General features: G+C 37.4%; 1 protein-coding gene and 1 long non-coding RNA gene across 15 annotated transcripts in view; one reads left to right on the plus strand and one right to left on the minus strand.

Annotated features, from left to right (window-relative positions):
* NME7 (NME/NM23 family member 7) overlaps positions 1 to 20,656 on the plus strand; it is a 262,304-nt gene that overhangs the window by 190,178 nt on the left and 51,470 nt on the right. For 4 of the 5 annotated variants that reach the window (XR_005362112.1, XR_005362114.1, XR_005362113.1 and 1 more), the window contains exon 11: positions 18,074 to 18,181. Coding sequence is in view for 1 of the 5 variants with exons in the window: in XM_038542605.1 (XP_038398533.1) it covers positions 18,074 to 18,181 (108 nt within the window). In the remaining 4 variants the exon portion in view is untranslated. Of the gene's footprint in view, positions 1 to 18,073; positions 18,182 to 20,656 lie in introns of those variants that run through there. The other variant, XR_005362115.1, reaches the window with a different exon arrangement.
* LOC102152256 overlaps positions 7,610 to 20,656 on the minus strand; it is a 54,625-nt gene continuing 41,578 nt past the window's right edge. For 4 of the 10 annotated variants that reach the window (XR_005362123.1, XR_005362121.1, XR_005362117.1 and 1 more), the window contains 3 exons: positions 13,337 to 13,423; positions 9,603 to 9,809; positions 7,610 to 7,867 (listed from right to left, as the gene is read on the minus strand). This is a non-coding gene — a long non-coding RNA (uncharacterized LOC102152256). The remainder of the gene's footprint in view (positions 7,868 to 9,602; positions 9,810 to 13,336; positions 13,424 to 20,656) is intronic. The other 6 variants (XR_005362125.1, XR_005362119.1, XR_005362126.1 and 3 more) reach the window with 5 other exon arrangements.

The following is a 20,656-nucleotide window of genomic DNA, read 5'->3' on the forward strand; positions in this document are numbered from 1 at the left end:
ATCCCAATCTTTTGTATCAGTCAAGACCTGATTTGTGACCCAGTATGTGACCTATTCTGGAGAAAGTTCCATGTGCACTTGAGAAGAATGTGTATTCAGTTGCATTTGGATGTAAAGTTCTGTAAATATCTCTGAAATCCATCTAGTCCAGTGTATCATTTAAAGCTCTTGTTTCTTTGGAGATGTTGTGCTTAGAATATCTGTCATTTGTGGAAAGCGCTGTGTTGAAGTCTCCCAGTATAAGTGTATTATTATCTAAGTATGTCTTGACTTTGGTTTTTAATTGATTGATATACTTCACAGCTCCCACATTAGGGGCATAAATATTCATGACTTTTAGGTCCTTTTTTTGGATAGATCCTTTAAGTATAATAAAGTGTCCTTCTTCATCTCTTACTACAGTCTTTGGGATAAACTTTAATTTATCTGATATGAGGATAAGATATGAGTCCTAACGTGAGTCCTGCTTTCTTTTGAGGACCATTTGAATGGTAAAATAGTTCTAGAACCTTTTATTTTCAGGCTGTGGGTGCCCTTAGGTCTAAAATGAGTCTCTTGTAGACACCAAATAGATGGGTCTTGCCTTTTTATCCAGTCCGAAACCCTGCATATTTTGATGGGATCATTAAGCCCATTCAGGTTCAGAATTACTATTGAAAGATCTGAATTTAGTGTCATCATAATACCTATTTAGTCCCTGTTTTTGTGGATTATTTATTTGGACTTCCTCTTTCTTTTACAGAGTCCCCCTTAATAGTTCTTGCAGAGCCGGTTTGGTGGTCACATATTCTTTCCGTTTCTGCCTACCTTTGAGGCTCTTTATCTCTCCTTCTATTCTGAATGAGAGCCTTGCTGGATAAAGTATTCTTGGCTGCATTTTCTTCTCATTTAAGACCCTGAATATATCCTGCCAGCCCTTTCTGGCCTGCCAGGTCTCTGTGGAGAGGTCTGCTGTTAATGTAATATTTCTCCCCATATATGTTAGGGATCTCTTGTCTCTTGCTACTTTAAGGATTTTCTCTTTATGTTTGGAGTTTGCAAGTTTCACTATTAAGTGTCAAGGTGTTAAACGGTTTTTATTGATTTTAGGGGGGATCTCTCTATCTCCTGGATCTGAATGCGTGTTTTCCTCCCCAAGTTAGGGAAGTTCTCAGCTATGATTTGTTCCAATACACTTTCTAGTCCTCTGTCCCTTTTGGCACTCTTTGGAACCCCAATTAAACGTAGATTTTTCCTTCTGAGGCTATCATTTATTTCCCTTAACCTTTCCTCATGGTATTTTAATTGTTTTTATCTTTTTTCCCAAGCTTCCTTCCTTGCCATCCGCTTGACTTCTATGTCACTCACTTGTTCTTTTACCTCATTAACCCTTGTCATTAGGACCTCTAGTTTGGATTGCATCTCATTTAATTGATTTTTAATTTCAGCCTGATTAGATCTAAATTTTGCAGTCATGAAGTCTCTTGAATCCTTTATGCTTTTTTCCAGAGCCACCAGTAGCTTTATAATTGTGCTCCTCAATTGGCTTTCTGACGTTGAATTGTAATCCAAATTCTGTAGCTCTGTGGAAGAGAGTACTGTTTCTGATTCTTTTGTGGTGAGTTCTTCTTTCTAGTCATTTTGCTCAGTGCAGAGTGGCTAAAAGTGAGTTGTACTAGAAAAAGGAAGAAAAGAAAGAGAAAAAAAATAAAAAACAAACAAAAAACAGAACAAAACAAGGAGGGGTATCCTCTGGATCTATATACTGTAAATCACTCGACTTCCCCTGGAGCTTTCCTGCACTTCTTGGTCAAGAACTTGCTCTTCCCTTGTCCTTCCAGCTGGTCTTCTGGGGGAGGGGCCTGCTGTGCTGATTCTCAGGTGTGTGCACCTGGGGGAGCTGCCCCACGCCCTGCCAGGTGCACGGCTCAGTGGGAGCTGTTTATCCTTGTGAGGCCTCTGTTCTCAGGTGGCCCCACTCCATCCCAGACACAGTGTGACACAAGGAGGAACGACCACACTGGCGGTGGCCAGCTCTCCAGCCCTGGAGTCAGCTCCCCCAGTAACTACCGCAGCTCCCAGTCTGCATTGACCTAGAGGCTCCCAGGGGTGGGAGGCACTGACCACAGCTGGGGGATGCCTGGTGCAGGAGCATCCTCGCTGTCCTGTGCCCTCCCAGCCTCCACCTGTCCCAGGGGAGTGCAGGATCCTAGGCTGTGTCCCCAGCGCCCTGGGATCCAGGGCTTGTGCTGCTGGAATTGCGCTCCCAGGCCGCTCAGGCCCCTGGGAGGTAGCCTTTTCATTTTTTGGTTTCCTTTGCTGTGCAAAAGCTGTTTATTTTGATGTAGTGTCAATAGTTTATTTTTGCTTTTGTTTCTCTTACCTTAGGAGATATATCTAGAAAAATGTTGTTATGACCAATATCAGAGAAATTACTTCCAGTGTTCTCTTCTAGGAGTTTTATGGTTTCAGGTCTCACTTGTAGGTCTTTAATATATTTGGAGTTTATTTTTGAGTATGGTGTTAGAAAGTGGTCCAGTTTTATTCTTTTACATGTAGCTGTCGAGTTTTCTAAAAACCGTCTATTGGAGAGACTATTTTTTCTCATTATATGTATTTGCCTCATTTGTCATAGAATAATTGACCATATAAGCATGGGGTTTGTTTCTAGGCTCTCTGTTCTTTTCTGTTGATCTATGTCTATTTTGTGCCAGTACCACGCTGTTTTGATTACTGCAGCATTCTAGTGTATCTCAAAATCTGGGATTCTGATGCCTTCAGCTTTGTTCTTCTTTCTCAGATTGCTTTAGCTATTTGGGATCTTCTGTGGTACCCTACAAAGTTTAGTATTATTTGTTCCAGTTTTGTGAAAAATGCTATTGGTATTTTGATGGGGATTGCATTGAATTGTAGATTGCTTTGGATAATGCGGACATTTTAACAATATTAATTCTTCTAATCTGTAGAATGTAGAATATCTTTCCATTTGTTTATGTCATCTTCAACTTCTTCGATCAGTGTTTTATAGTTTTCAGAGTATAGGTCTTTGACCTTCATGGTTAAGTTTATTCCTAGATATTCTTTCTGGTGCAATTGTAAATGGAATTGTTTTCTTAATCTCTCTTTCTGCTACTTCATTATTAGTGTATATAAATGCTACCAATATCTGGGTATTAATTTTGTATCCTATAACTTCACTGGATTCATATATTACTTATAGTATTTTTGGTGGAATCTTTAGGATTTTATGCATACAATATCATGCCATCTGCAAATAGTGCTGATCAGTGCTCTTACAGAGAGATAGCCAACATAATTTCAGTTACGACACAAGTTACACTATGCTAAGTACCCTTTGTAGCACAGAGGGTCTTAACTCTAGCTGGAGATTGGGAAATGCTTCATGGAGGGACTTTTCTTGTAGGGGCTTAGATTTTTCCTGAAGGAATAGTGTGAACAAATTATGGTTATATAAAAATATATTTCAAGTTTATGGAAAAGTAAATAAATGTGTTGATAAACATCACTCCACTGTGTTTGATAGGCATGTTGAGGTGAGTATCACAGAAAATAACAGGACTCGTTGCAAGTTGTTTAAAAAGGTTCACTATTAAAGCAAGTATGTATGTCCTTTTTTGTGTACTGGGTCCATTTACAAAAGTGATGAGGCTAAAATAATATTTCAGGGCAAAATTAAGGAGCTCCTTGAATTATCATACCTTATATGTCTTAATTATTGTTTATAAAATGGGGTGATTGAGTTACGGAAAAAGCTATCATGCCAACTTCCCCTGCACCTTGCTAAGCTAAAGAGTAGCTGTGAAAAATGGAAGAAAGTTCACAGAACCTAGAAAATCCTGTGAAACCTGCCCTGGGTACCCTTCCTTTCATTCCCAGGGCACTTTGCATCATATCTCCAGGAGAGCTTTTGTCACATTGCGTGTTGGGTCAGCTTGCACCAGCTTGCAAGATCCAGTCATTAGCGTCACTTCTCAAGTCCATATGCTGTCATGGTGGGAGTATCTACACTATGGAAATGGGAAAATGGTACAGATCAGTTTGTTATTGTTTATTTTTTGACAGCTGTTTATTGATTCCTAGAACATCACTATCTGTTTATTTACCTGACATCTCGTAAGACTGTGACTTCTTAAAATAAAAAATGTCATGTGTAATTAAACTTATTTCCTTACCTACAGCACCAGCATCTCACATGTTAAAGGTATCAATAAATACTCATTGAATAAATGGAGGGGGATATTAACAAATAAAATTAATAAGTTAGGTAGTGACCAACTGGTTGTGCATAATGACTGAAATTGTTAGAGAAAGTTTTAAATTATCTTCCCTGGACATTTGGAAGGATAGTGATGCCACTTGGAACAAAAGAAGAGATATTCAACTGGCACCTGGAGATTGCAGGAGGGTAGTGGAAGATAATTATTTGGGGACATGTGTTTGAGGTACTAGAAAACCAGGGTTGGAGATGCCAGCATTCATTCTAATAACTGTTGAATGATAGTTTTGAAATTACTTTTTCTGTGGTTTCCTAAAATACTCAACTACACAGATTAAAGTTCAAAGTTACCATTTGTTAAGAAGGAAAATTGTCTCATTCCAGCAGTATAAAAGAAAATCAGATTTATGTAAGGTGCTCTGAACATTGCTTTGGCAGAGAAGAGCAGAGATCAGAGCCTAGAAAAGGTTGAGGAAATGGAACATTTTTTCTCCAAAGTAAATATTGTGTTTCAAGATGATAGTTTATAATTCTTTTAGGAAGAGAAAGTGAATTTCAGGCATTAAAGTTACCTTTTGGAATATAAATCTGAAATAAAAGTTTTTCGTTTTTTTCTTTTTAAGATTTTATTTATTCATTAGAGACACTGGGAGAGAGACACAGAGACATAGGCAGAGGAAGAAGCAGATTCCCAGCAAGGAGCCTGATGCGGGACTCAATCCTGGACCCCAGGATCACACCCTGAGCCAAAGGCAGATGCTCAACTGCTGAGCCACCTAGGTGTCCCAAGTTTTTCTTTTTAAAAAGGCTGTAACAGTTAAAGACTAAAGATGAGAGGAAAAAATAAAAAATAAAGATTTTTTTTTTTTTTTTACAATAAAGATTTGGGGAAGAAAAACAAGATACTTCTGAGGGCAAGAACTGTAATCTGATTTATATAGGTAAAGGGGTATTCTGATTTATCAAGTATTCTCATTCATAGAAAAATTCAGTGTATTTTGTGCACAAATGTGTACTGGTAAAAGATATATAATCAAGAAAATAATGACATTGTAACTGTGGTAAACAGAGTTTAGTATTTCCTCTTTAAATGAGGATCTTGCCTCAAGATCCTATATAAGAATGTGATTTATTACATTATAGAGCAATAGAGGAGCATATGTTTTCAAAAGAAAGCACATGTAATAGAGCAGTTCAAATAAGATTAAAGATGATTAACTATAATGTGACCACTAATGTTTAGAGAATGAGTTGGTCCTTTCTACATTATGGGTATTCACCAGAAGATTCAGTAGTCCTTCAGGGAATTTGGGTGTGTCTTACTATCCCAATTGGAAAAGTCATTTATGAGCATGCGCTTATACCTAATGCCACTCTGGTGGACTGCTCCCATCTCATTTCATATTCACCACATAGGGTTCTGTATCTGTGATGAAACAGTAGTATTATCTTTAATCAAGGTCACAGAGCAAGTCACTTTCAGAGCTTTGGGATTAGTGCTTAGAGTTCTTAATTCCATTTTCAAACAGATGTGCCCTAATTTGAGAAAGTCTGATATACAAAACCATCAACTCACAAAATAGATAAATTAAGTAGTGATTACTTTCATTTCAAAAGGATATGTTTCAGGGTTCCTTAAAATAGGCATGTCTGTAGAATGTAACATACCCAAAAGGGCCTGCTGGATTATTAGTAACCAAGAGATCTAGTTTCTCTACCCTGTTGTTAACCAGGTTAATGAAGTGTATATATTTGATCGTGTAGTCATTTCACTCATGTATTCATTCCTGCACTAAACCATTACTGGTGTTACTCAGTGAATCTTTCATGAGCATTCTCTGTGTGGTGGATATACAAAAGTCATAGCCCTTGAGGCATTTACAAATGACAAGAGTGAAACAAGAGGAATAAATTTTTGATGGTGGACTCAGGCTGACCTGTTCGGAGACCACTGTGGTCTAAACAAGGTGAGAGGGTGGACTGCGCCAGAAGGGGTAGACTTCTGGCAACTTTAAAGGGAATTGTAGCAGGCCTGGAGCAGGTTAGGAAATTAAAAGAGTTTGCCCAAAGTGGTTGATCTTTGGATACACTCTTTCTTCAGTGCTGGATAGGAAATCTAAGAGTGTAAAACCAGGTAATCCATATAAAAGGTGATAACTGTCTGCATTGCCAACACAATAGGGGGTTGCAAGGTACATATGAAATATTTCATTTTTTAAAATGAAAAGTACTATCTAAATGCTTCATTATTAGCTATAATCTTGGGAATTTATTTATAATATTATGAAGATGATAACTGTATCTATTGTTGAATGCCTCTGATTTGGCCAGACACTATTAGGCATTTTGTGGACATTATCTTATTTAATTCAGTCCTGTATGCTGGACCTAGGCCTTTAAGACACCCAAGATATTTCCACACACTGCTGAGATTTATGTTGCTACTATAGGATAAATCTTTTAAGTTTTATAAACTCTCTTGTCCTATTTTATAATTTGAAGTATCCCTATATATATTGAGTTTTTAGACCACTGGAGCTATTGATGTCAAGGCCACCTCACCATACCAGCATCTAAGGCAAAAGTTGCTACTGCTACCTCCACTGCTGCCACCGGCACTGACTGTCACAGAATCTGGTAACTTAGGCCTTGAGTCTAGTCAAAACTGCCTCCGAACACTCGTGCGTCCCACTTTGTCTGCCAGGGGCAACATCAGGCAGCTGGCCTGTGTTCATTTCTGCCTTCCAGATCTTATTGGGACAAAATTTACATCAAGAATTCTAGCCAAAAAAAAAAAAAGAATTCTAGCCAAAAAAAAAGAATTCTAGCCTAAAGGGTGTCTAGAGAATGTAATTTTTTAGATTCCTAACCTCCATCTGGAAGGAGGGTAAAATGAAGGGTTAGGAAAGCCACTCTATAGAACGGACTTGGTCTTACTTGTGTTGCTTATTCTGAACCATTTGTAAGGACTATGAACTTCTTGAGAAGAGGGAGAAAAACTTCTGAGCCAGAATATTCAGAGGGAATTGTATGTGTTTTCATGCTTGAGCTAGGAAAGAGCTTGGTGGCTTTGAAAATGGGAAGAGGTGGAAGGGACTAGATTATTTCAGGTGCAGGTAGAGAAGTAAGCAGGATTCAGATCACATAGGCCTTTCTAGAGCATGTTAAAATTTTTAGATTTCCTGTTTAGAAGGAAAGCATCTTAAGGAGAGAAATGGTATGATTCAGCTTTATTGAATATCCTGACTGTTTTGTGGTGAATGTATTTATCAGGAGCAGTAAGAACTAGGAGACTACATAAACCAGGAAGAGTGAAATCTAAGAAATCAATAGTCTAGGCAAGAGAATATGATAGCAGAGTGGAGGAAAAGAGAAATAGGCTGCTGTGGACTGTATTTCAGCATTTTATTGACAGGACTTTATAATAAATTGAGTGTTAAAGGTGCCAAGTATGGGTCCCATCTGTTTCATTGTTTTCTTCCTTTAGAGGAGTTCCCGAGTATTGACCTTTAAGTCCAGAAAGATTGCGTAGCAGTTCTTCATTTTATCAGGGCAGGGTAGGCTGTGGGGAGCACTTCTTTTTAGAGGAGAGATTGAGAGTCTTTCAAGTTTCTCAGTAGTAATATGACTATACTTCAAAGGTTAAGTCTCCTAAATGTAGCATTTGGGAAAAACAAAATAGGAAAATATTTACCAAAAAATTGTATCATTTTCTTCCTCTATACTAACATTTATGCTCACAGACTTAATATAAATGAGTCCTTGTGGGTTTTGCTAAAATGTAATTTACGTAAAAGTGAGCAAAGAGATTTGCCCAGCTATTTAAAAAGAAAATGCAGGGATCATCATTTTTACTTTAAAATAACACCTGTGTCAGCTAGTGCCTATTGTTGGCTAAAGTAGCAAACAGCTAAGTAAGGGGAAGTGATTACTATGGCATGTGGTCTATTGAAGCCTAGTGCAAAAGACAGGATTGAATTGTCTAAATGTTTTGCCTGAAATCCCATTTAATTATCACCCTCTTCAGGTTCTATAAATTTACATTACATCTAATTTCTACTTAATGAAAAGTGAGATGTGAAGCCTGTCAAGAGTTCACAAGCCAGGTGTTTTAATGATTCCTCATATTTAAGCAAATCATGTGGCCTCCGGAGCTAGTAAGATAAGTGTATTTACTGTGAATTCTCCGACAGCTCACTCAATGAGATTAATACATAAGTAGTTGAGTTTAATTTTGCAGTTATTCTTTCTGAGTCCTGTGCATAGGTTTTAAAAGGATCCTTAGACTTATAGAAAGTAGCCTTTGGATCTCTCTTGTGGTCCCCTTTCCTATTTCCAGTTCCTCCAGTGTTCCATTATCATGTTTTAGTTGAGAATTTATCCGATACTGCTCATCTCCCAGGAATATAAAACTATCACTGCATTAGTTAATATAAAGTTTCATGCAAGTGGAGAAGTTGCTTTGAAGGTCAACTTTGGTGGGATGTTTCTGAAGTACCAGAGGAATCGAGGCAAGAACTCAGCATGTACTTTTTAATATTACAGGACTCATTGGCTAAAAGAATGAATATTTGCTGCTTTAATTATATCAGTTGCTTATTTGGTCTTTAATATTAAGTTTTATTACCCTTGTTGTCTGTGAAATGAGGGCAATAGTTCTAGCATGATTTTCTGTTTTGCTTCACAGCTTTTGTAGGGTTGCCAAGACTGAAGCTATGCTAGTTCTTTGTCTTTTTTTTTTTTTTAAGATTTATTTATTTATTCATGAGAGACACAGAGAGAGAGTGGCAGAGACACAGGCAGAGGGAGAAGCAGGCTCCCTGCAGGGAGCCCAATGCAGGACTCGATCCTGAGACTCCAGGACCACGACCTGGGCCGAAGGCAAGCGCTAAACTGCTGAGCCACCCAGGGATCCCTATAGTTCTTTTAATATTTATCCACTTGTCTCTATCATAGCTAACACGGTTACCCTATAGTTTAGAGTAGATGTTTTCCTTTTGCTTAGAATCTTTTTGAAATTAGATTAATAACCAATTGTGATTATCCACCATGTACCACTCATTGTATGAATATATTCTATAGTTGATCAACAAGTCGTCTCTCATAAAAGTTGTGTAATCAATAAATGTCACAGATCTCTTCCCAATACATTTCGTTAGTGGAAGGTCACTTTCAATCTTGCATTATCTCTCTCGTATTATAAATAACTGAAACAATATGGCTTTCTGTGTAAGCAATTTGTTTTCTTTGTCCAGATGTATTTTATGAGTCTGGCAGACTTAAAATTCAATAAACAAAAATATTTATAATGGACACAATAGTAAGATAATTATATAAAGTTTCTCCAATGTGTTTTCAGTATTTAGCTAATCATCATCCTACTTACTGCATTTTTCCCATGTCTTAGATTTAGAGGTCATTCTTTAAGCCAGAATTCTTCCTCCTACGGCAGGATTACCAGAGCAGAATTTTTAGTACTTCTGATGAGCTGTATAATAACTAAGCATTTGACTTGAGGGTGCTCAGCAGGCCAGGTTGTAGTGGCAGATGGATATGACAGGAATTTAGTAGAGTTTGAAAGACTGCTGACCTTCTAAATGCAAATAAATGTGAGGCTTTAAAGAGTCTCAGTTTCTCAGGATAACCTATTACTTATTAAAACTACAGTAAGTTAAATCATTTCTGATATGAAAATTGCATGTTGGTATTTTACATTGCTTTTACGTATCTGATATTCATTTCTGCTTCATTAAGGGATGTGCTTGGTGGGATGGTTTTCACCATAGTACAAGGAACAGGAGAGCATGAGCATGAGTCTATTAGTAACAATTAGGGAAAAACTGCCAGGAAACAGAGGGGGAGAATGATCTGTGGAAGGTTCTTCTGGACTTTCACTTTCAGTGTTTCAGTAATTTTTATTTTTATAGGTGTATATGAAATTTTACAATAATCAAAAGTAAAATCAATGTATCTACTTTTTCAAAAAAAAGATGAGATGAAAGCCTAAGTTTTAATGAAAAATGAAAGAAGCTATGAAGAAAATACTTGTTATATAGCTTTATGCTTCATCATTATCATTTACCTAAACAAAATATAGCAGTAAAGACTTTATACTTTTTGTGATTTGTTTACTTATAGATTATCATTTAATCTAAGTGTCTTATTACTTGATTATTTAAACATTTACCTTTATTCTAAAACTATCATTAAAAATCTTGAGAGATGTCACATATTTATTAAAATATGTGGATGCCTGGGTAGGTCAGTCAGTTAGGCGTCTGACTCTTGATTTTGGCTCAGGTCATAACCTCAGGGTCCTGGGATCGAGCCCCATGTGGGGCTCTGCACCCAGCAGGGAATCTGTTGGAGATTCTCTCTCTCCTTCTCCTTCTGCCCCTCCCCCCTGAGCTCTCTCTCTCACTCTTTCTCACTCTCTAAAATAAATAAACCTTTCTTTAAAAAAAATACTTGAATATTTGGTTGGGCTACCTTTAATGCATAAACAAAGTATACTCTTTTTCTAGGAAGTCTCATCTTAATTTTCAATAAATCCTAAGGTTATATTAATAAAACTAATAGGCATTGTCTATTGAATGTGACAGACACATCTCTAAATAATGTGAGTTATTCCTTCAGTTCTCACAACAACACCATCATTAAGTCTTGTTTTTATCCCTATTGTACAAATGAGGACATTAAAGCAGAGAGGTTAAGGAACACATGTGGTCAAACAACTAGTCAGTGACAAAGGCAAAATTCAAATCCACAGAGCCTTCCACCATAGCCCTTGCTCTTCCTTACTTCTCCAACCTAGCTCCCTGAGTAGAAACGTTGTCATTTTATGTCGGTCAACAAGTGTTTGGCAAACATTTACTCTGTGTTTAGAAATAAGACATAAAATACCAAGGAAGTTTTATATTGTGTTAAAGGTTGAGAGTCTAATGAGAACTTACAAAAATAGACACACACAAAAAAAACCCATATAAGATACAAATCAGAGGTCTTTAATAGGAGCATAAATTCCTCTTGAAACAATGGAAAAAGTAAAATTCCCCTGGGCAGAATTCAAATAAGTCCCATAGAGGAAATGATGTTAGTGGGATTTAAGCTTTCAGGGAAAGTTTGAGTGAAGCCTACAAGATAGGTTTAGGCAAAATGCGGAGGATCTTGAAGGAGCCACATTAAGGAATTTAGGCCTTAGGCCATAGCAAGTGAGTAGCATAATAATATCTGTTTGTTGGTGCAAAATGATAGCAGCATGAACAATGAATTGAAGGTGGCTCAGAGGGTTTGGGGAAATAGAGAATGTCAGTAAAATGAGTGCATTAACATGGCAGATAGCACCATGGGCTCAGAACTGTCACAGAACCAATACCTAAGGAAAGCAAATTAATAGAGCTAACAAATAACCTTTAAAATAAGAGAGTCAGTATCCTCAGAGAGATTTAAGGAATGTCAGATCGATGAAAAATAATAATAGAGTATATATTTTGAGAAGATAAGCAAATTTGATAAACATCCAAGAAAAAAGTGAGGAAATATAAACCAATATTAGAAATCAGACAGGGAGGGCAGCCCGGATGGCTCGGCAGTTTAGCGCTGCCTTCAGCCCAGGGCATGATCCTGGAGACCTGAGATCGAGTCCCACATCGGGCTTCCTGCATGGAGCCTGCTTCTCCCTCTGCCTGTGTCTCTGCCTCTCTCTCTCTCTCATATGAATAAATAAATAAAATCTTAAAAAAAAAAAAAAGAAATCAGACAGGGGACATCACTATGGTTCCCTGCTGAAAGTGATCAATTTTCTATTTGTAAAGTTGCAGCAATTCTTTTCTTAGATCTCAGGTTGAGTTTGCAGGTGCTTAGACAGATTTGATAGCTATCTAGCAGAATTCCTGGGACCACACAAAACTAAGGTCTCCTACTCCTCTGCCATCTTGGACTCCTTACCTGGATCCAGTTTAAAAAAAGAGGGAAGATAGAATCAGAAGTCGCAACATTTATTGCATAGAAATAACCAAAGGAAAGAAGACATGACATGGAGGAGAGAAAACAATGGAAGACATAGAAGCTGACTAAAGATGTGGCTCTTCACATTCAATTGGACAACAGTCAATAGACCAGTGGAACAGAATGACTGGCAAATAACCAATACCTAGATAAAGAGATAATGCAAAACTTTCCAGAAAAGAGAAAAAATTAATTACCTAAAAAGAATGGTAATCAGATTGTGATAGTCTGCAACAACATATTTGTCATATATGCTGTGTATGCAACATACGTTGTGTGTGTTTGTATGTCTATAAGTAGTAGAGGCTGTGGAGGGCCACTCAGATCCCCCTTTCACCTTCAGGACTAAAGTGCCCATTCTCCTGTATGTTGGCAACTGACAGTAATTCAGTAAGTCCTCCAGATATTGCCCCCTGTTAAAGAAAGTCACCTTGCCCCTGAGGTCATGGCCCCTTCCCTGGAGTGGCCCATATCCAGTGACTAGTCATTTTGGAGAAATCAAGGCTGTACCTGTTTGCTTCAATTCAGGATGATTTTGAGGGGTCATAGTAGCTCTAGAGTTCGCTGTAGGATTATCTGAGGCTGCTGTTGTTACTCATTGCAGTTCAGCTACTCCCTCTGCCCAATCCCATGTAACTTACTTCCCCACAAGTTTAGATCCTGAGGCCACTTCCCAGTAAACTTCCTGCATGCAAATCTGCCTCAGAGTTGGTTTCCCAGAAAATGCAACTTGTAACAACATTATTCACAGCTACCCTTGAGACTCTGACTAAAATTGACTATGCAAAGAAAATACCAACAAATCCCTTCAAAGGATGACCAAAGAGACCACATTCTTTCACCATGGCACATTATGATTAGACCTTAACAACAACCTCCCCAATTACCACCACCACCATCACCACACACATACACACACACACACCCTTCTTCAGAATTCGAGTGTTGTACATATAAAGTCACCTACATGAAAGCAATATTTTAATGAAAATGGTGAGTGCCAAATAAAGTAGGTACAGGATAAGTTCTTATGAAACAGTTCTCTCAAATGGAGTCCTTTTCAAGTATGTTCCTCCTAACTGAAATTACAGGAAAAGGAAAATAAGTACTCACCTTCATGATTTTACAAAGTACATCTTCACCGAATGGCAGCTTACCACCACGTGAGAAGAGTAGGTGTGTAAGATTGGGTGCTTGATTCTCAGGAAAATTAGGGGGAACAGAATAAAAGTCATGAATTTGAAATAAAATATTCAGCCACCCTTATTTTCTAATTTATCAAAATGTTTTTCTTAAGTAATATATTTGTAACTGACATTTGATACAACCTTGAAAGGAAGACTTAATTAAATAGATGCACACCTTTAAAATGTGCCAAAGTCATTGAATCACACGTGTGAATACCTCTCAGCGTTTTTGCACCACAAGCTACAGCCGCCATAGCTCTTGGTGATTGCCATATCTACAGAGCTGATCCACTCAGCATTTTGGCTTTAGTCTGCGATCCTCCTTTCCTCACTGTGCTTGCCCTCCATGTGACCTGGGCAATGGTTACATCTTAAAATTTATCATTATAAATCACTGTAACCCTCTGTTGGAGAAGGTCATTGAAAAGATATGACCACCAGTTGACCTAGTGGATCAGAGGTTCCTTGTCCCCTCGCCTGTCCTTGGAATGTGGGTTCTGCTTGCCTTTCTGGCCCCTAGTGGCTGCTCCAAGGGCCCAGCCTTGAGATAATGATATGGTATTGAGAACACCTGCACAGTATGCATGACGGAACCCAGTTAAGGCCTCTGTGTGAACTTAAGATGTTGCTAGTGAGTGCAGGAATCCACTCACCTTACTGCCACTCAAGTTCCTTTTGCTTATGAAAACTGCCACTACTAAACTTTCTTCAGTTTCTTCCCGCCCTCTGAGTACAGGGGCCAGTTTCAGATTACACCTGGCAAACCCCAAAAGGGTTGTTAACCAACACCCCCTCACCACTCACTTCCAGTAATTTCAATTTTAGGTATCTTTTCCCTTAACTTTCCAGCTCACTTCTTCAAATGGCAATTTTAATACTCATTCTGTCCCACTAGGAGCTCCAATCCATTGATCTACCTTTTCAGCATCTCTCACCCCTGCACCCCTACCCTAGGCCCTCAGTTTCTTACTCAGTTTAATTTTTGTTGCCTGTCCTTACTATCATTCCCTTGCTTACACTCTCAACTCCCTTACCCCTCTCTTGTTTTGTGGTTTTCTTTTGGTAAAGCCCTAACCCTCATTACATTCAACTTTCTATCAAATCTCTGCCTGCACCCATGCAGCTGTATGTGGCTGGAGAACACACAGCTATCCTGTATGATCTCCCTTTGCATTCGTGATCACTACCTTCACTAATGAAAGACCTCACAGGAGGGCCCTTAGTGCTGTCAGCAGTCACATTTCAGTTTCTAATTCATTCTCTTGCTCTCTTAAAATGTGTTCTGTACCTTCCTTTCTCTCCTGACATCCCAAAAACTTCCTCCCCAGCCTTCCTCTCCAGCTGATGACAATCCTGCTGCCCCTTTCACTGCATAATAGAATCAATCATAAGAAAACTTCTGGAGAGAACTTTGGAAATGTTCCATATTTTGTTCAGGATGGTGATTACTGAGTTTATACATTTGACAAAATTCATGGGGCACTTAAAACCAATGCATGTTACCTATGTAAGTTATATCTCAATAAAAATTAAAAATAGAGAGCTTCCATAAGTTCCCACCTCTGTATATATCCACTCCCTGCAGCAGACTCCGTGTGTATTCTTGATGCTAAAGATGGATGTTCCATGCTCCTGGATAAGGCCAACTCCCCTACTCTTACATGTGACTCCACTCTAGCAATTCCCTCTTATTCCTGCTTTGTCAGTGTTTGTCTTCATTGGATCATTCCTCTCAGCATGTAAACATGCTATTATTTCTCTCATTTTAAAAATAACACTCTCCTCCAGAGAAACCTCTCTCCCATTCCTCTTCTCTCCATTTACTGCTCAATGTTAGCAGCAAAACTCTTCAAATAGTTGACTGTATTCACTTTTCCCAGTTCCTCTACTCCCTTTCTCTCCTGAAATCACATTAATCTGTGTTTTGCTCATCTCCAGGCCTCTGAAACCACTCTTGTCCAGGATATTCTTGACACCATATTGATACATCAGGTTTGCAGTTCTTGGTCTTTACCCTACTTGACTTTTCAGCAGCATTGGACACTGCTGATGACCCTCTGTCCTTGACATTTTTCTTCACTGTCTTCTAGGAATGCACTTGCCTGGATTTCTTCTTACCTAGCTAGTCATTCCTTCTTCATCTCCTTTGCTCATCTCTCGTTGTCTCCTTGACTTTCCAATGATATGGCACCCCCCATATCTCCTGTCACTGCCTTCACAGTCTCATCCAACTGAAACCTTTAAATACCTTAAAAATGCTTTGGGTCCCCAAATTGTAATTTGCAATATGGAAGACTCCTCTGAACTTGGGGCTCACACCCATCCGTGTATTTGAAATTTTCCCTTGAATATCTGATAGGCAACTCAGACTTCATGCATTCAAAACCAAAATCTAGAGTTGAAGATGCCCTACCAGATGAAGTCTAATTATAAAATTATAATAATTAAGACAGGATAAGGTAAATGTACAAATGGACAAAACATCCAGTGGAACCAAACAGCAAACCAATAAACAGACTCATACCTACACAGAAATATTAAATATAACAGAGCTAATCACTGGAGACTGGTGGGGAAGGAGAGAAACTATTCAATAAATGGTGCTTGGGCAATTAAATATCCATGTGGAAAAAATGAAAATGGTTATCCCCCTCACATCATAGCCAAGAGTCAATTGTAGATGGATCAAGAACTTCAAGTGGAAGGCAAAACTTAAAGATTTTAGAAGACAATAGAGAAGAGTATCCTTATGGTATTGGAGTAGGGAATGATTCCTTCAGAAACAACAAATCATAAATGAGAATATTGATAAATTTAATTTCATTAAAATTTAGTAATTTTGTTCATAAAAATCCTACTAAAGAAAACCCAAAGACAAGCTTCAGACAGGGAAAAGATATTTGCCTCACAAAAAAGTGACAAAAAATAGAATTCAGGATACAAGAATAATAATCAAAAGGAATGAAAATAAAAGCCAGTAGGAACATGGAGAAAAGATAAGAATAAGCATTTCACAAAAGTGGATGTGTATGAAAGGACACTAGCCATCTTTAGTAATCAGGGAAGTATGAACAGAGTGAGACACCATTCCACACCCACCACGATAGCAGAATTAAAAAGTCAGCCAATATCAAATGTTGATTTTTAATGTGTGTGGTGGGAATTCTTGGTGCACTAATGATTGAGGCGAATTGTTACAGCCACTTAAGAAAATGGTTTGGCAGTACTGAGTATGTCTGGGCCCTAACCCAAACAAAACTCTTGCATACATGCACCATACTACATATAAGAGTGCCATACTACACACAGAGTTGTGTGTGATTGTGTGTGTGCATGTCAAAAGCAAGGAGGGGAGAGAAAAAATTAGTTGAATGTCCATTAACAGGAAAATGGATAAAATATGAATTTTATAGTAATAAAAACAAATGAACTACACAACAACATGAACAAATCTGAAAAACAGTGTTTTGAAAACCAAACGAAACAAAGGAATTTTTAAATAAAATTGAGAGTAACGGGTACCACTGGGTAGAGGTTGGAGTGGGATAGCATGAAGTCAGGCTGAAGTCCTATACAGGGCACTTTTCAGCTAAATAGTGGGCACACAGGTTATTTGTTCCTTTTAAAAAAAATCATAAAAATTAGATACCCTTTTTGTGTGTATATGTCAAAATTTGAAGTTTTGGAAATGTTTCACTTAAAATTTTAAAAAAAGGGGACTCCTGGGTGGCTCAACGGGATGCCTGGGTGGCTCAGTAGTTTAGCATCTGCCTTTGGCTCAGGGTGTGATCCTGTGGTCCTGGGATCGAGTCCCACATTGGGCTCCCTGCATGGAGCCAGCTTTTCCCTCTGCCTGTGTCTCTGCCTCTCTCTGTGTCTCTCATGAATAAATAAATAAATAAAATCTTAAAAAAAAAAGAATGTAAAAAAAAGACTAATAAGTAAGTCATTAATACTCCCCCATCTTTAATTTTTTTAACCTCTTGTTACTTTTACTCTCAGTTTTGAGTTATTTGTAACCATTCTTTCCCCTAATGTGAGCTAGTGCTAAGCTGATACAACTGGAACATTTTGAAAAATCTTTTGAAAGCAGTGCTATTAAACTAGCTCATTTTATTTTTTATTTTTAATTTATTTTTAATTTTTTTTTAATTTTTTATTTATTTATGATAGTCACGCAGAGAGAGAGAGAGAGGCAGAGACACAGGCAGAGGGAGAAGCAGGCTCCATGCACTGGGAGCCTGACGTGGGATTCGATCCCGGGTCTCCAGGATCGTGCCCTGGGCCAAAGGCAGGCGCCAAACCGCTGCGCCACCCAGGGATCCCAAACTAGCTCATTTTAAATTAAGTTGTTTGGATTCAGGTTTTTCACAGTAATGAACTAGGTTCGTATTTTATGTGATTTCCATAAACTGTTGTTAAAAAGAGATATAATTATTGTTGCCCTCTGGACTTTATATCAGGCCACAGAAAAAGCTTTATGAGTGAACTGAAATGTTTCATTCTTCAAAGTTTTCATACATACACAATATTTCCAGAAAAAAGTCAGTGCCATCAATGTATACATGATTTCATAAACAGGTAATTCAAGTGTTTCAGATAACTGGTGTTTTTCTTGTTAATACTGAGTGACCAACCTTATATGTAAATGTGTATTTTCTAGGAAATTGCCCGGCATTTACGCCCTGGAACCCTCAGAGCAATCTTTGGTAAAACTAAGATCCAGAATGCCGTTCACTGTACTGATCTACCGGATGATGGCCTCTTAGAGGTAAGATAAAGAAGGCTCAATATCCTATTTGTATTTCAAATTCATAGTCTCAGCTGTTCCTGTGTATAAGAAACCTTTTAATATTCTTGGATTATACTATTATTTGGCCATCTGAAGACTTCAGACTGCAGCTTTAAATGACCACATTGTAGGATGCTGCATATAACTAGTCTTCAAAGAATTAAGGTATTTCTGTGATTGGCATATATATATTCAAATATTTTAATGCATACATTTAAAAATAATTTAGAAAATGAAAAGCTACAGCATTAATTAAATAATATGAAATTTGTTTTAAAAAACAGGTAGAAATACTATTGCCATAAGTTTTTAGTCATAAAAATATGTCCGTGAAATCAAGAAGTCCAATATGATGTGTGATAACATTAAAAGAAATAGTTACTATTTATTGACTCTTTGTATGCTGGTTTCTAGCATGATAGATAAATGCTTTGTATAAAGTAATTCTTTTACTCTCCAAAGCAACTCTGATAGGTTGGTATTATGATGTCCATTTTTTCAGGAAAATAAATTCAAACTCAGGTTAAGTAATTTCCTCAAACCACTCATATGGGACAGAGCCATATTTTGACCCTCATCTGTGTTATTAACATTATAGGAAACAATGAAAAAATTATAAGGAAATATTAGTGATGGGACGCCTGGGTGTCTCAGCGGTTGAGCATCTACCTTCAGCCCAGGGCCTGATCCTGGAGACCCGTGATCGAGTCCCACGTCGGGCTTCCTGCATGGGGCCTGCTTCTCCCTCTGCCTGTGTCTCTGCTTCTCTCTCTCTCTCTCTCTCTCTCTCTGTGTCTCTCATGAATAAATAAATAAAATCTTTAAAAAAGAAAATATTAGTGAAAATTATTCTTGTTTGGTTTTTTGCTTTATTATTATTATTATTTTTTAAAGATTTTATTTTATTTATTCATGAGAGACACAGGCAGAGGGAGAAGCAGGCCCCATCCAGGGAGCCCGACGTGGGACTTGATCCCGGGTCTCCAGGACCTTGCCTTGGGCCGAAGGCAGTTCTAAACCGCTGAGCCACCCGGGTTACCCCTGCTTTTTATTTATTTTTTATTTTTTTATTTTTATTTTTTCTGCTTTTTATCTTTAAGTAGACTCTACACCCATCATTGTAGCCCAATGTAGGGCTTGAACGCACATCCTTGAGATCAAGACCTGAGCTAAAATCAAGAGTCAGACGCTTAACCAACTGAACCACCCAGGTGCCCCAGTCTGGTGTGGTTTTTAAAAAGTCCTTTCTAGGCCAAAAGCAGTGAGATTTTAAAGAAAAATAGAGGTGTTTTTTTTTTTTAACTTTTTACAGTTTTTTAATTTTTGTATGTCAAAAGGAATTGAACTGAAAAGACACACGATAAAGTGATTGTAGCATAATGATAGAAAGATGATTGATATCCTCAGTACTATTTATTTTAGAGAATATTGCCTATGTTTTTAGAGAATATTACCTATGTTTTATGTCAAATTTATCAGTCATTTTTTTCTGCCTTTGAAGTTATACATAGAAAGGCCTTCCCTCACATTTTACTTTCATTTTCTTACATTGAAACATTCAATCCACCTAGAATTTGACATATAGTGTGAGGTCTGGACCAGTCAGCTGTCATAACATCATTAAATCCTTCTGTATTTTCATTGTTACTTCTCATTTATTAAATACTTGTCTACATCTATGCCTGTTTCTGAGCTTTTGATTTTATTCCATTGGTCTATGCCAGCAAAATACTTTTTTTAATGTTGTACTTTATTTATACTTTGAAAAATTTTCCTGGTTATTCTTTTAAATTTATTCCTCCACATGAACTTTGCATGAGTTTACCAAGTTCTTTATCCTCAAGATGCAAATGGGACGTTGACTAACGTTATAATATGTTTATAAGTTAATATCTCATATTGACTTATCTATAATTGTGAATTTTCAACTGTATTTATAGTATGCCTCTTCTTTTATGCAAGTAGTAGAGTCTTTATTCATAGAGGTCTTGAACATACTATATTAAATTTATTCCCATCAGAGTTTGATTTTGTTGCTATAGACAATGACTTTGTTAACTCCATTAAGATTTTCTGCTATAATACAGGATGTTAATGTGATAAACATGCAATTACATGTTAATGTAATCTTATCTGAACAATGCACCCTGGTATGAAATTTTGACATACTTATGAAATGGAAAAATGTAACTTCCTTTTTAATTAATTGCCCAAAGCATTACATGTTTATTGGAAATTTTCATCTGTTTTATAAATATTCTCTTTATCTTTTGATATTTTAGGATCTGTAGACTAGCTTTGAATACAGATTGTTGTTCAGTGAAACTGAAATATTAATCATGAAATTTATGCCCATTTAAAATTTAAAAAATATTATCAAGGTATGCCCATGATGCTGCTTGTACAGTTTGAAATGGATTAATACTGCCTGCAGTTTACAAACCCATTTTCTAA

This window comes from Canis lupus, chromosome 7 (assembly GCF_011100685.1).
Source record: "Canis lupus familiaris isolate Mischka breed German Shepherd chromosome 7, alternate assembly UU_Cfam_GSD_1.0, whole genome shotgun sequence".
NCBI classification, from domain to species: domain Eukaryota; kingdom Metazoa; phylum Chordata; class Mammalia; order Carnivora; family Canidae; genus Canis; species Canis lupus.